Source organism: Coffea arabica, chromosome 10e, assembly GCF_036785885.1.
Source record: "Coffea arabica cultivar ET-39 chromosome 10e, Coffea Arabica ET-39 HiFi, whole genome shotgun sequence".
NCBI classification, from domain to species: Eukaryota; Viridiplantae; Streptophyta; class Magnoliopsida; order Gentianales; family Rubiaceae; genus Coffea; species Coffea arabica.
In genome coordinates this window covers 46880523-46895529 of record NC_092328.1, presented here as the reverse complement: position 1 = coordinate 46895529, position 15007 = coordinate 46880523, and the positions used below count along the sequence as shown (strand labels likewise).

The window sequence follows — 15007 nt, the reverse complement described above, 5'->3', positions numbered from 1 at the left end:
GAACATTACCTATTTCAGCAATTTCTTGAGTGCTGAAAAAGGTATTTTATATTTTGGCATTGTCATATCGGTATTCACAGGAGGTAAACTTAGCAATTCTCTAATGCTATAGCTAACGTGGCTAGTGATGATTAGTTTTTGATATTGTCGAATAGCAGTATAGTAGGACTAGCAACCATAAATTAGACTTATTATTGTCTTCTTTTTTTCTATTTCTTCTTCCTCCTCGATTTTTTTTTTTTTTTTTTGGGCTCAATTAGACTTATTTACACTTAACTTCTTTTTTCTTTTTTCAACTTTTGTCCATCCCAGGCTACAGACCACAGTGTTCGCGTTCCAGATACACTCTACCTGATTTTGCCGTATTTGGGCTCATAAAACCAAAAGAAAAGGCAAGAAGAACCAGGAAACTGACGAAAGCTGCTAAACTGCCAACAATTATACCACTTCCCATCCTTCCGGTTACAGGTTTCTATAGTTATCTTCACTTTTTCAATTCTTTCCTGAATTGATGTTATGGTTTTTTTTTTTCTTTTACTTGCTGAACTACTTGAATCTTCTTATCTGGGCTGTCAAGAATCGGAATGGAGAATCAAAATGTTTGAGCAAAGAAAGCTTCTGCCCCATTAAGAATAGCAAAAAGCATTCTTCTTCTTCTTCTTTTTTGAAGTGTTGGGGGTTTTACGTGGACTTTGGAGCTTAAAGATTGCGTTGTGAGGGGGGAAAAAACAAGGAAAGACAAATGATATTAGAAAGCTATAGTTGAATTTGGAGTTGCGTTTGAGAAAAAAATACATGAGGTGGATCAAAACTTTTGATTTGGTTGAGAATGTAAAGTTCCTGGAATTAAAATAAAGCTCTAAATTTGTTTGTTCTCGTTGGTATGTTTGAAGAAGGCCTAAAGTTGTTTAATTGTGATATAAATTGAAACCAAAGTTCGAATTTTTTTTCTTCTTCTTGTTTAATTTTTAGTAGGTTTATATGAATTTTGCGTATTTTTTAAGAAGTTCTTTTGATTAATTGTAGCATTACATTCTGGGCTCAGGTTACCTAAAGTTGTAGAGCATTAAAGGTGTATATGAGATGTAATTCGAAAATGGCGATAGGCAAGCATCTCAGAGGTATTTTGTATTGGAACCTTGGCATATTTGATGGCCCATATAGGTCTCACGTTCACAGGAAATTTTCACTCTGGTCAATGAAGAAAGATCCTGATCTTGAATCTGCTTTATCTCGCAACCGTCGTTGGATAGTAAATAATCAAATTAAGAATATCATTTTTCGGTGCCCGAATCAGGTGGCATCAGTCAAGTTTCTTCAGAAGAAGTTCAAGACTCTTGATCTTCAAGGAAAAGCTCTCAATTGGCTTAAAAAGTATCCCTGTTGCTTTGAAGTCTATCTTGAGAATGATGAGCAGTATTGTCGATTAACAAAACAAATGATGGCTTTGGTTGATGAGGAAGAATGTTTGAAGGATATGCAAGAGCCTGTGTTTGCAGAGCGATTAGCAAAGTTGTTGATGATTAGCTCAAATCAAAGGCTTAATGTGATTGTTAGGAGAATATTAGTATTCTTATAGATAATAAATTAGTAAGGGTATTCTTGTAAATAGTCTGTTAGGTTTGTACTCCTATAAATACTAGTTGGTCACTCATAATAGTGTGACTAGATGTTTTCCTCCCAAGATACCTGTTGACATGGTATCAGAGCAAAAGTCCTAGGGTTAGGGTAAAACATCTAGCAAATCACTGTTCACGCCGCACTGTTCATAGCGGCACTGTTCACGTATACTGTTCACGGCACTGTTCACGCCGATACTGTTCACGTAGTTACTGTTCATGCCGTTACTGTTCACGCGTTTGTCTCAAGTTTTGACCCGTTCTTTCGTTTGACGTGCTATTCGCTATGGTTGAAAGGTTTGTTAATACGGTTATCACTGACCAAGTTGAATCAAGTTCTTCAACACATGGGTCCCAGAAAACTGTTACTATATCTGAGGAAGATTATGTTAAATTCCTACAGTACCAAGCTACAAATCACGCATCTCTTCCCTCTGCTTCTTTAGCACAAAAAGGTAATGACCCATGGATTATTGATTCCGGGGCTACTGATCATATGTCAGGTACCTCTAAAATTTTTTCTAATTTTCAAGAGTCAACTCCCTTTCCTCATGTTACTTTAGCTGATGGATCTACTACTAAAGTTAAAGGACTAGGCACTGTAGAAATTAATCCATCACTTCCGCTATCTTCTGTTCTTTACGTACCCAATTTGCCATTTAATCTAATGTCTGTTAGTAAGCTCACTAAATTTCTACAGTGTACAGTTACTTTTTCTCCTGATTCTGTTGTCATTCAGGATTTGAAGACAAAGAGGATGATTGGTGGAGGGCATGAGCATAATGGTCTTTATTTTCTCCGTCTGTAGATCAATTGGCTGATGATTTTTCCAGAGTTACATGGCTTTATTTAATGAAAGATCGTTCAGAATTATATTCCATTTTTTGTGCATTTGTTACAGAAATAAAGAATCAATTTGGTGTGCCTGTACGTATACTTCGCAGTGATAATGCGAAAGAATATTTTTCCACTCCTTTTAATACCTTTATGACTAAGTCTGGTATTATTCATCAGTCCTCTTGTCCTCACACTCCACAACAGAATGGAGTTGCTGAAAGAAAAATTGGGCATTTAATCGAAATTGCTCGAACACTATTGTTGCACATGAATGTGCCCAAACAATTTTGGAGTGATGCAATTCTAACTGCATGTTATTTAATTAATCGCATGCCATCTAATATTCTTGGAGGTCAATTACCTCACTCCATTCTTTTTCCTCATGAATCTGTGTTTAAATTGCCTCCTCGTATTTTTGGATGTGTGTGCTTTGTTCATCAGCTTGCTCCCGGGGTGGATAAATTAGATTCTCGTGCTATTAAGTGTATTTTCTTAGGATATACACGAGCGCAAAAAGGGTATAGATGTTACAGTCCAGTTTTAAATCGATTTTTTACTTGTGCTGATGTTACTTTCTTTGAATCCACTCCGTATTTTATCAAGCAAAGTATGTCTTGTGAATTAGACCAGTGTCCCTCTTTTTCCTCTCCTGTTTTACCAGTCCCTTCCCCTTTATTACCTGAGTTGTCTAGTCCACCAGATTCCATAGCTCGATTATCTCGTCCTCATCTTCAAGTTTACTCTCGTCGTTCCATGGTTGAGAAAGTTCCTGATATGCCACGCACTTCACCAATTAACTCTCAATCTTCAAATCCAGGTATGACGCCCTCCTCTGAGTTAGATCTTCCTATTGCTTTACGCAAAGGTAAGAGACATTGTACTTCCCATCCTATTTCTAATTTTGTTTCTTATTCTCGTCTCTCTATGTCATATTCTTCTTTTGTTGCTTCTCTTGATTCTATCTCTATTCCTAAGTCTATTACCTATGCTCTTAATCATCCTGGTTGGAGATTAGCTATGCAAGAAGAGATGTCTGCTTTGGAACAAAATGGTACTTGGGATCTTGTCCCTCGTCCTTCAGGTAAGCCTGTTGTTGGTTGTAAATGGGTGTACACTATAAAAGTGCAGCCTAATGGTTCTATTGATAGATTGAAGGCTCGGTTGGTAGCTAGAGGATTTACTCAGGTGTATGGAGTAGACTATTTAGAAACATTTTCTCCTGTTGCAAAGATTACCTCTGTCCGTCTTCTTATCTCTTTGGCAGCAACTTATAATTGGCCATTGCATCAGTTGGATGTGAAAAATGCATTTCTGCATGGAGATTTGGAAGAAGAGGTATATATGGAACAACCTCCTGGATTTGTTGTTCAGGGGGAGAATCCGCGGTTGGTTTGTCGTTTGAAAAAATCCTTATATGGATTGAAACAGTCCCCGAGGGCTTGGTTTGGCCGGTTTAGTAGTGTTGTCATGGAGTTCGGTCTGACAAGATGTGGAGTAGATCACTCTGTATTTTATCGGCATTCTAATGCTGGTAAAATTTTATTAGTTGTTTATGTGGATGACATTGTGATTACAGGTGATGATGTTGTGGGGATTCAGAAACTTAAATCCAATCTGCAGGCAAACTTTCAGACAAAGGATTTAGGTCATCTACAGTATTTTCTGGGTATTGAGGTAGCTCGGTCTAAATATGGGATTTATTTATGTCAAAGAAAATATGTACTCGATATGTTGAGTGAAGTTGGGATGTTAGGTTGCCGACCTGTGGATACTCCTATGGATCCCAATGTGAAATTAGCAGGAGATCAAGGTGCATTACTTGATGATCCTAAGCAATATCGAAGACTTGTGGGTAAATTAAATTATCTCACTGTAACGAGACCTGACATTTCGTTTGCAGTGAGTGTTGTGAGTCAATTTCTTGATACCCCTCGTACTAGTCATTGGGATGCTGTTATACGGATTCTCAGGTATCTTAAAAATGCTCCTGGAAAAGGGTTGCTGTATCAAAATCATGGACACAATGATATTGAAGGATATAGTGATGCAGATTGGGCTGGTTCTGCCTCAGATCGAAGATCGACTACAGGATATTGTGTGTTTGTTGGTGGTAATTTAGTGTCGTGGAAGAGTAAGAAGCAAACAGTTGTATCCAGATCAAGTGCAGAATCTGAATACCGCGCTATGGCTCACACTGTGTGTGAGTTGGTTTGGGTGAAGAGCATGTTACTGGAACTTGGGTTTGAACATAAACAGCCTATGAATTTAGTGTGTGATAATCAGGCGGCTGTTCATATTGCGTCTAATCCAGTGTTTCATGAAAGGACAAAACATATTGAAGTTGATTGTCATTTCATTCGAGAGAAATTGCTTGACGGGGTCATCAAGACATCTCATGTACCGTCTGTAGATCAATTGGCTGATGTATTTACTAAGAGTTTAGGGGGCTCTAGGGTGAAATATATTTGTAACAAGTTGGGTGCTTATGATATATATGCTCCAACTTGAGGGGGAGTGTTAGGAGAATATTAGTATTCTTATAGATAATAAATTAGTAAGGGTATTCTTGTAAATAGTCTGTTAGGTTTGTACTCCTATAAATACTAGTTGGTCACTCATAATAGTGTGACTAGATGTTTTCCTCCCAAGATACCTGTTGACAGTGATGAAGCTGAATGAATTGAAGAGGAACTTTGGCTTTCCCGATGACTACTTGATTAGAATTGTACCAAAGTATCCTGAATTATTTAGAGTTGTTAATTATACTGGAAGGAGAAGTTCAATGGAAATCGAGCTCAAAACATGGAACCCTAATCTAGCAGTTTCTGCAGTTGAAAAAATAGCTCTAAAGGAGGGTCGACCTCCAAGTTTTTCTTGTTCATTGCCTTCTTCCTGGGTAAAATCTTGGGAAAGGTTTGAGGAATTTAATTCAACACCATACATTTCACCATATACTGACCCTGGTAGTTTGGTGGAGGGATCAAAGGAAATGGACAAAAGAATTGTGGGTTTGGTGCATGAATTATTATCACTGACCTTGTGGAAGAAAATGTCAATTCTCAAGCTAAGCCATTTCAGAAAAGAATTTTGCTTGCCTGAGAAGTTAAATGTCTTGCTGCTTAAGCATCCTGGTGTCTTCTATGTCTCAAATAAATACCAGATTTACACAGTCCTTCTTAGAGAAGGATATAGTGGATCTGAATTGATTGACAAGGATCCGGCAGTCATAGTGAAGGATAAATTTGGAGAACTCATGCAGGAGGGGCTTCACGAATATAATCAAAGGCACTATTTGCTAAATTTAGAAAAGAAGAGAAAGAAAGGCATGATCACATCCACACCTGAGAAAAAGAATAATTTGAGAAATGAAATGTCTGAAAATGAGGATCAAGGTGGAGATATTGGTGGCATATTTGACCCAGAAGAAAGAAAGCGATTTTACAAAATTCTCTTTGATGACAGTGCTCCATGAATTTCAAACAGAGCTCTGCACATATAACAGGATTCTGGCTGCTAGTGAGACATCTTTTCAGTTAATTTCTGACAATCTTCTAATGTGGAAGTAATAAGTCATTGAACATATTTTTGGTTTTAAAAAACTTCATGCAATTATTATTGGCAGAAATGAAAGTTCTGTATGATTACTTGACACCAAAATCACTTCCTAAAGTTACATTGTATGCTGTTTTGCTTCGATGGTCTTGCTGGTTCAGGAATAGGTGAATGGCCATTTTGTTGTTCTATTCCAATATGCTGGCTGTGTTGATCATGGGATAGAGGAATTGTCTTCCTCGTTATACTCCACAAGAAAAGAGGTGCAGTGTTGTGGTATTCTTTGTGGTCTTTAATTGCTATGAGTTTGAGGACCTGAACTTGGTTTTTATGTTGGTGAGTGATTTTTAATCATTTTTTTTTGGTACAGTTGATGGTCAAATATACTCAAAGATGAAATTACACAGAAACATACTTGAATTAGTAAAAAAAGGTCTTTATTGTCCTTGGTGCGTGTTTGGATGACAAGTTATTTTGTGTTTCAGTTTAATGTCCATTGGACTTTTAAGTTATACGCTGCATTTAACTGCACTGGGAAAAATCTTGGTCCTTCAAACTGAATAATTTCAACCTATGGTTTGTAGTTAAAGCAATTTCTTGCCTTGAACCAAATCCATATGTGCAACTTCCTTTAGTTCTTTTAGTAATTTCAGCATGCCCCAGACTAAAATTTGGAGCCATCCCTACATATCGACAAATAGGCAGCTAGATGTCTATCTCAGATATGCTCAGTATGGGTGAAGGCTAATTACTGCAAGGCAGTTAATAGCTCTTGGATGTTAGAATGGCAAATTCTTGCTCCTTGGAGATTCCCCAATATAAAGCAAGGTGTTGGAGTTTACAAATTTTAGGAATTTCTTTTCTGATAAGTTTGCATAAGGGCCTCTAAAGAGGATTGAGGGCAAAAAGGCTTTTGACTTGATTATGCTGAGACACATACACATCTGTGTGTAAATATTGACTCTGACCATAAACTTCTGCTGCTAGAATATGAACTTTTGATGTAACTATGTATCTGTCATGTTCATTAAATCCATTAGAAATCTGTGAATTAGTTTTAAAACTAGTTACAGAAACAGAATAGCGAAGTAAGATATAATAAGCTCATCTGCATATGTTTTTAAATATTTTTTCTATCCACCTTTTTGGGGTATCTTTCTGATTCATCTCAATCGATTTTGCATCTCATGATCGGTGGTCACTCTGATGGTCAGTTTAATATCTTGAGATTTGATTTGAGATGTGAGATATGGTAACTTGACCTCCATGACCGTTAATTGTGTTTTATTGATATATGGTACCATGTACTTGTGCAGTGTCTGGGCAGAAACCCATGCTGAAGTACTTGAAGCCTTGGGTGCCTCAAGAGTTGAGTAAGATGCCAAGAGCACGTGGATATGAGCGAAAGAGATTCTAGGCTGGAGGGAACTTTGCAGATGTCATTTATGGTATGATTCTTGATTAACACCGTTCAAATCATGTTTAATTTTTTTGGCTGTAGAGGTAAACATAACCAGTTGTTAATGCGGATCATCAGCCCTTGCACTTTAATAGGTTTGTGCTGAATACAAGCACGGTTGCTTAAGGATGCTCACTGGTTCATGTAGTTTATCTTTGTTACCCTTTCATTCACCATATATGTAATATGTGATTGTAATTTGTAAAGGCACCATTGTTTCTTCTGATAAAAAAGCAGCGCACATCCCCCATAAATGCAAGTTCCTAATATTTGTTCTTCGTGGCTCACTTTTAAGTAGCTTACTTATCTATTTACATTGTAGAAATCCTCATCCCAAGTGTTCTTTAGTCGAGATCTAGTAATTGCAGAAAAATGAAGAGCTTCCTTGCTATAGCCTTGCACCTGATAATGGTCATGTAATTATCTTATCATATGCTCTGTATGTTTATGGTTAGCAATAGGTAATTTGTTTAACCATAAAGATTCAGTCTCTTCTTCATACTGTCTTTTAGTCCTATTCCTTGGACCATCCTTCGCTGCTCGGTCATCCAGGTGATTATGTGGTTCTTGCCTATGTAACAAAGGTTATTACTGTCTAATGATTCTTCTAGTCTGAAAGGCTTTTAACAGTATTTTACTTGTCAAGAAAGTTTAGATGTCAGCATAACTAAAAGACATCTTTCAATAATAAAAATTCAGAGGCACAGACTCATAGTCAGATTAAAGCAGATAACGTAATGCAGTTGGCACAGATACTCATAGTCAGTCAGATTAAAGCAGATAACGTAATGCATTTGGCAGCAACCTTAGCGTCTAATTAATGGAACCTCTGTGCTGAAGTTTCCTCGTTGAGGTACATCATAAAAGTCAGTTTCTTGGGTCAGTTTACTGGTGGCAAGAAAGCAGGTGCAGCAACTTGTTGCGTTAATGGCCGTGATAGTGTGGTGGGATATCGACAGCTATACCAGCTCCATGAGAAAGATCACTGCAAAAGTTATATTGAATTTGTTTGACACAATAATCTTTCTGTAAGTTCTTTTGGAACAGCTCCAAAAGCAACCATGCAAAGACGGGCGCTACAAATTACTGCATCAATTATATCAAATTGTTATATTATAGAGTAACAGTACTAAAAGACTGAAACAAACATCATAAGATTTTCATTCATTTCACCGCCAAATTTTCATTACGAAAACAAGCCACAAGGCAGAAGAACATACAACCAGCCCATCTCAACATTTCACTGATTTCCTCCAACTAAATCTAAATTTATCGTCTAGATCTAAAATAAACTGAACCCATTATCGAAAATCACAAGTTACTCAAGCCCTTTCACCCCTAATCCTCCTAGCCAGCTGAATATCCTTAGGCATAATAGTAACCCTTTTAGCATGAATAGCGCAAAGGTTAGTATCTTCAAACAGCCCCACCAAGTACGCCTCAGCAGCCTCCTGAAGCGCCGCAACAGCACTGCTCTGGAACCTCAAATCAGTCTTGAAATCTTGAGCAATCTCCCTCACAAGCCTCTGAAACGGGAGCTTCCGGATAAGAAGTTCAGTGCTCTTCTGGTACTTCCTGATTTCTCGCAGGGCTACGGTTCCGGGACGGAATCTGTGGGGTTTCTTCACTCCGCCGGTAGCTGGGGCGGATTTCCTGGCAGCCTTTGTGGCCAGTTGCTTTCTCGGGGCCTTGCCTCCAGTGGATTTGCGGGCTGTTTGCTTGGTTCTGGCCATGATGGAAAGATTCGAGTCTTGGGTCGTATATGTTTGTGAAAATGCCTGAGCTGAGAGAGATTTCGTGAAGATTGTGATGATTTGACGCTTGGGGAAGCAGAGTATTTAAAGATGAGAATGGAGTGAAAATTTTTGAAGTTTTCGGGGGAAGAGTTTGGCGGGGGTGAAAATGGATCGTTGGATTTGAAGGAGGAATGGACGGCTCAGATTCGAAATCAGTTTACTGACGCGGATCGCGGTCCGGGTGCCTTTCCTTTTCCCTTTCCCTAAGCCTTGTGTAATTGTTTTAGGCGCATGAGGTTCGTGGCACTATAATTACTAATGGGTAGTCAAATTAATTATTTGTTCCAGAGAATTTAAGCTTACATGGATGGAGTATTAGTCAATGGAAGAAAATGGAAATTACTAATTACCTGTAGTATTAATCTTAAGGTTCAAGTGAATGAATTTTCTTGACTAACTTGAACACGTGCCTGACTAAGTGACCTTTCACATTTGTTTGTAGCACTAAACAATTCTTCACCAAAGTCTCAATAGCTAAGATGGTTACCTTCACTGGGCTTTAAGAGCCTGTTTAAATTGCTATTTTCTCCGAGTTTTTCTATATAAAAAATGTACTGTATTGATTTGATATATAGAAGGTAAAATAGTGGTTAAGAAATGAATCTATAAAAATGTAAAATTTTTTTTAAAAAAATGGTAATCCAAACAAGACCTAAATTATTCTCAACGATAACGCTTAAATTGTGGTGCTAGTAGTTCCTTATTACTTTTCTATCATTACCTTTTCATTTCAAACTTTCAAGGGAAATGGCAAAGAAGGAAAGAAAGATGAACGAAGACTCATTAGTCATTCAAAAGTCTATTTAGAAAGTCAATTGTAAAAGCCAAATCATCTTTTACTTTGTGATTTTCTTAAAACATACGTCACATTTTGACAGTTTAACATTCCAATGACTTACATGCATGTCTCTCACGCGCTTTATTTGATCCTAATTGACTGATTAATTGTTAAATTCAGCCCAAATTGAGAAATTAATTGCCAATTATCCTTAATTGGCTGAAAATTAATTGACGAAAGGTGTTTGTGATGAAATAATGGGGATAAAATTGGCTCATCCCCCAAATAATAGGAATAGAAAAAAGGTAATTCTTCCCAAGCTAGTCATTTTATTAAAGTAACTTCGATGGATATCATGCCCCAAGCAAGGTTTGTAAAATCGGGATCCTACGTAGGATCGATTTTAGTTTCACACGGATCGTAGGATTGTAAGATCCTACCAAAAGCTCCTAATTGCAATTAAAGGCTGCAATTCTTTGATAAATTACAAATATACCACAAATATTTTCATTTACTTGCAAAATGGAGCTTTGTATTTCATAAATTTACAAAAAATTGTAGGATCGTACGATCCTACCGATCCTGCTACAATCCTACGCGATCCTACATAGATTAATATGATTTGCGACTCTGAATACGATCCGGATCGATTTTGGTTATCCGGATCGTAGATCGTACCCGGATCGCGATTTTGACAACTATGGCCCCAAGCTCCTTGCCACAAGATTATGTACAAAATCAACATAATAAGACAAACCCAAAACGCTACCAAAGAAAGGAGAACAACCAATATTCATGTTTTCCATTTTTCTAGGTCCAATTTTATTGAGATCGTTTGATTTATAAAGTCCAATTTTATTGGTTTGAATCCTTGAATTGGTTTTACTTGTTAAGCTTAGAGAAATATATATTGCATTTCTTGTTGACTAACTTGAAGACGCGTTTGTTTTGAGCATTTGACCAGGCATTTATTCTATCACCTATTGAATAAGATTAGAGAATTCCTGACCAAAGCCTTTTGCAGAATAGCAAAGATGGTTCAAACAGCTTGTTCTACAGGATTGGTATGTTTAACATGTGCTGGAAAGTACCTAAAGCAGCAGCAGCAGCTGATTACTTTTCAGCCATCCGGATTACAGAGCATAATGTGATAGAATGGTGGAAAGGTATCCACCATGACAATTAACTTTCTGGGATATGCATGACTCGAGAGACAGTATCTATGAATTTCGGTTTCAACGCCATCTAATGTTTACATTCCAATGCCTCAACCAACACATATCATAAGATACACAGAGTAATGGAAGCAAAGCTAATCCATTGAACGTCAAAAGACTAAAATAAAATGCCCACAACCTTATAGCAATTACTATGTATGGTCTAACAATGTACCAAAACTGCAAGCCAATCAATCCAAGCTACCAACCAACAAGCTTTCTCATTTGACCAGAATTAACACCAGAACGCACTCTTCCCCTGGAATAAGAGCGGATCCATTAGTCATGCACTGGACGACAATTTTACAAGATCGATCTCATGGACAAACCACCTTAAGCAAGGAAAATCTGAAATAACTGGCTAACTTCCCATTACACTATTGCTTCACCCGTATTTCTACTCATTCCCAGCTGAATAAACTTGACGACTCATTCAACACGATACAGTAAATGGACAAGCAGACTTACCAAGTTTGCTAACCAGCTTCAGAAGCATTTTCTGTGAACAATTGCAGGACCGGATTCATCGTATTCAGCCTTTGAGATCCACATCTGCATGATTAAACACAATACAGCAGGATTGTCAAGCATTGGTCTGGATTCCAAAAACTCAAAACAGTAGATATACATCCATCCCCTTCACTGTTATTGTTAGATTTAAAAATTTCCCTCTTTTGTTTCATTTAGTCGTCGTTGATTAATTAATTCTATACATGTGAGCCAGCAAAGGAGATAATTACCTGTTGGAAGGTACTTAGGGATGCCAAGATGGAGCCTCCAATCCAAACACTGTACTTCCTCTCGGGTGGCGCGACCACCTTGATTTTCATGCTACTGGGAGCAAGAGCAGTTATTTCCTTACTCATACGATCAGCAATACCTGGGAACATAGTTGAGCCACCGCTGAGCACGATATTTCCATATAGATCCTTCCTGATATCTACATCACACTTCATGATTGAGTTGTAGGTCGTTTCATGAATTCCGGCGGCTTCCATTCCAATCAAAGGAGGCTGGAATAAAACCTCTGGACAACGGAATCTCTCAGAACCAATGGTGATCACCTGTCCGTCTGGTAGCTCATAACTCTTCTCAATTGAGGAGCTGTTCTTTGCAGTCTCAGCCTCCTGTTCAAAATCTAGAGCAACATAAGCAAGTTTTTCCTTCACATCACGGACAATTTCCCGTTCTGCGGTTGTCGTGAATGAGTACCCTCTCTCTGTAAGAATCTTCATAAGGTAATCTGTAAGATCACGACCAGCAAGATCCAAACGCAAAATGGCATGGGGAAGGGCATATCCTTCATAAATAGGAACTGTGTGGCTCACACCATCACCAGAATCAAGAACAATACCTGTCCAAGAAAGAAAAGCAGTATTGTTATTTTGATAAAGAACCGACAAGGGCAAAAATTTCAATTTACAGGTCAACATGAAACATACCAGTTGTACGGCCACTAGCATACAGAGAAAGGACAGCCTGAATAGCTACATACATGGCTGGCACATTAAAGGTCTCAAACATAATCTGAGTCATTTTCTCCCTGTTTGCCTTGGGATTAAGAGGTGCCTCCGTGAGGAGGACAGGATGTTCTTCTGGAGCCACACGGAGCTCATTGTAAAAGGTGTGATGCCAAATCTTCTCCATGTCATCCCAATTACTGACTATACCATGCTCAATGGGGTATTTCAAGGTAAGAATACCTCTTTTTGACTGGGCTTCATCACCAACATAAGCATCTTTTTGTCCCATTCCAACCATGACACCAGTGTGCCGGGGGCGACCAACTATACTGGGGAACACTGCCCTTGGAGCATCATCACCAGCAAATCCAGCCTGCATAGTAAAAGTGATAGGAACTGCAATGAAGTGCTGTAGATAGACAGAAATGGATAACCAACATGTGCGGCAAGAAAATTATTACTAACCTTAACCATTCCAGTACCATTGTCGACAACAAGTGGTTGAATTTCCTCTCCCTCAGCCATCTTACCTTAGCCTGTTATGGATAAACCGAATAAATAATACACTTTGGAAGAAGACTACATGAAAGTCAGATTGCATAGGAGCCAAAACCAAAGCATTTACCCAATTGAAGCGTGTGATAAATGTTGAAGCATAATGAACATGTATAGATATAAAAAATTGCACGTTCTAATACAGATACATTTGTAAAGATTGATAGCTTTAAATTCAATTTCTAAATCAATGATACAGACATGTCGACTCCTGAAAATTATTTTGGTAAGCAAATTTTTTTAAGGTTAGAAGAAACAATTGAAAGTGTAAAGCTCATAAAAATTGCAATTCTTGGTCATTTGCTATCTGTAAACAATTCATTAGTTAAAGAGAATGAGAAACTGAATTGATCCACTCCCACGCTAGATGGCGCTAAACACGTAGATAAGAACTAACCATCCTCTTTTACTCTTAACGACTTGGACCAAATATGAATCCGATCATTATCAAATCATAAAAAAAACATAATCCTCTGATTTTCTGAGTTGTAATTTCTCTTCAAACAAAACAAGGTCAAAACAAGAACCAAAAAGAGAAAAACTGAAACTTCAAAACATAAATTTTCCAGGATGAACATACAATCTGAACTTCTACACAAGGTATTTACCATAGCAGTAAAACTGCAACTAAAGAAACGATCAAAGCTAGCTAAAACATGAACAACAAAAGGGATAGCAAGCACAAAAAAGAATAAGGAATCAATTTTTATGAAGATTCTTCTAAATATCCAAGAAATCAACCAGTAGTCAAAGATCATCATTAATTAGCCAATAACTACAGATCATCCCACAGAACATCTACAACATATTTACACATAATACTATGCAGATCGGAAGTATGAAAAATCAAGAATTTCACTTCACAGATGATCAAGCCAAAATTTTCAGTCAATCGATACTCAACCAATAAGAATATGACAATCAAAGCCACATTTAAGAAAAAAAAAAAAGCTTATTTAAGTCCAACCCAGTTCAAGAAACTAAACAGAGGTACCAAACCTCAAAACCCCAAATCAAATTCATGACAATCAGAGGCAACTCAAATGAAAATACAAGCTTACCTTGATAAAAGCAAGCGGTTGCTGGGTGTTTTTTCTTTCTGCTTTAGTTTGTTGAGAGAGAAAAAGGGCTGGCTTTTTCCAAGAGAGAGCGCAGTAGAAACACTGGGAAGAATATTAATAGGGAGCAGAGAATGATGACTATGATGACAACTTCTATATTTTATGCTCCTTCAAATGAATTGAAATTCAGACCAAATGCAAATGAGAATTCTCCTACTCATTTTTCTTTTACCTCAGAGTTAATTGCAATATGCATCCCTCAACTATAATTTATTTTGTCATACCCCAAACAATCAATTTTATGGGACATTTTTTCCAAAACAGTTATAGTGTGATTTTGTTATGTTGTTTAATAGAAGCACTTCATAGCCATAATTTACATCAGTCCACACTCAAGTTCTCTTATTTAATTAGGGATATTTTACCATTTAATTCAAAAAAATATTATCAAAATTTATTAATTTTAAATCGATTTGAAATATTCTACAAATTGATAGCAAAATGCTAATAGGTGATTTTCCCGAAACACAAATTTGCAATAAACATTATGTTTTTATTTTACAAGAAAAGAAAAAAAAAGGTCTAACCTTTTACTTTACAGTTTTTTAGCACTTATTTTGTAAAAAAAATTATTTTCCTAGGGGATGGCTAGTTGGCTCTTTCGGCCAAG

General features: G+C 37.3%; 3 protein-coding genes across 11 annotated transcripts; 1 reads left to right on the top strand and 2 right to left on the bottom strand.

The window, feature by feature from the left end:
• The first annotated feature begins 194 nt into the window (after positions 1–194).
• LOC113711033 (protein WHAT'S THIS FACTOR 1 homolog, chloroplastic) lies at positions 195–7743 on the top strand. 9 transcript variants are annotated; one of them, XR_003453074.2, is made up of 5 exons: positions 201–468; positions 1046–1551; positions 5124–5972; positions 6170–6271; positions 7325–7743. XR_003453074.2 is itself a non-coding variant. In XM_027234168.2 (4 exons), the coding sequence occupies exons 2-3, from the start codon at positions 1079–1081 to the stop codon at positions 5926–5928; spliced, it is 1278 nt and encodes a 425-aa protein (XP_027089969.1). In that variant the 5' UTR covers positions 201–468; positions 1046–1078; the 3' UTR covers positions 5929–5972; positions 7325–7743. The 9 variants fall into 9 exon arrangements, 1 of the variants encoding a protein (XP_027089969.1); XR_003453071.2 differs by having other exon boundaries at positions 6170–6344; XR_011821907.1 differs by having other exon boundaries at positions 5124–5988.
• An 862-nt stretch (positions 7744–8605) lies between these two features.
• LOC113711108 (histone H3.2) lies at positions 8606–9358 on the bottom strand. The gene has a single exon (XM_027234267.2). It carries the CDS (start codon positions 9198–9200, stop codon positions 8790–8792), a length of 411 nt encoding a protein of 136 aa, XP_027090068.1. The 5' UTR covers positions 9201–9358; the 3' UTR covers positions 8606–8789.
• Positions 9359–11260: 1902 nt separating this feature from the next.
• LOC113711906 (actin-11) lies at positions 11261–14501 on the bottom strand. Its single transcript, XM_027235143.2, has 6 exons — positions 14338–14501; positions 13187–13257; positions 12701–13094; positions 11999–12612; positions 11727–11810; positions 11261–11517 (listed from the first exon to the last, which is right to left on the bottom strand). Exons 2-5 carry the CDS (start codon positions 13244–13246, stop codon positions 11745–11747), a joined length of 1134 nt encoding a protein of 377 aa, XP_027090944.1. The 5' UTR covers positions 13247–13257; positions 14338–14501; the 3' UTR covers positions 11261–11517; positions 11727–11744.
• Between the last annotated feature and the right edge of the window lie 506 nt (positions 14502–15007).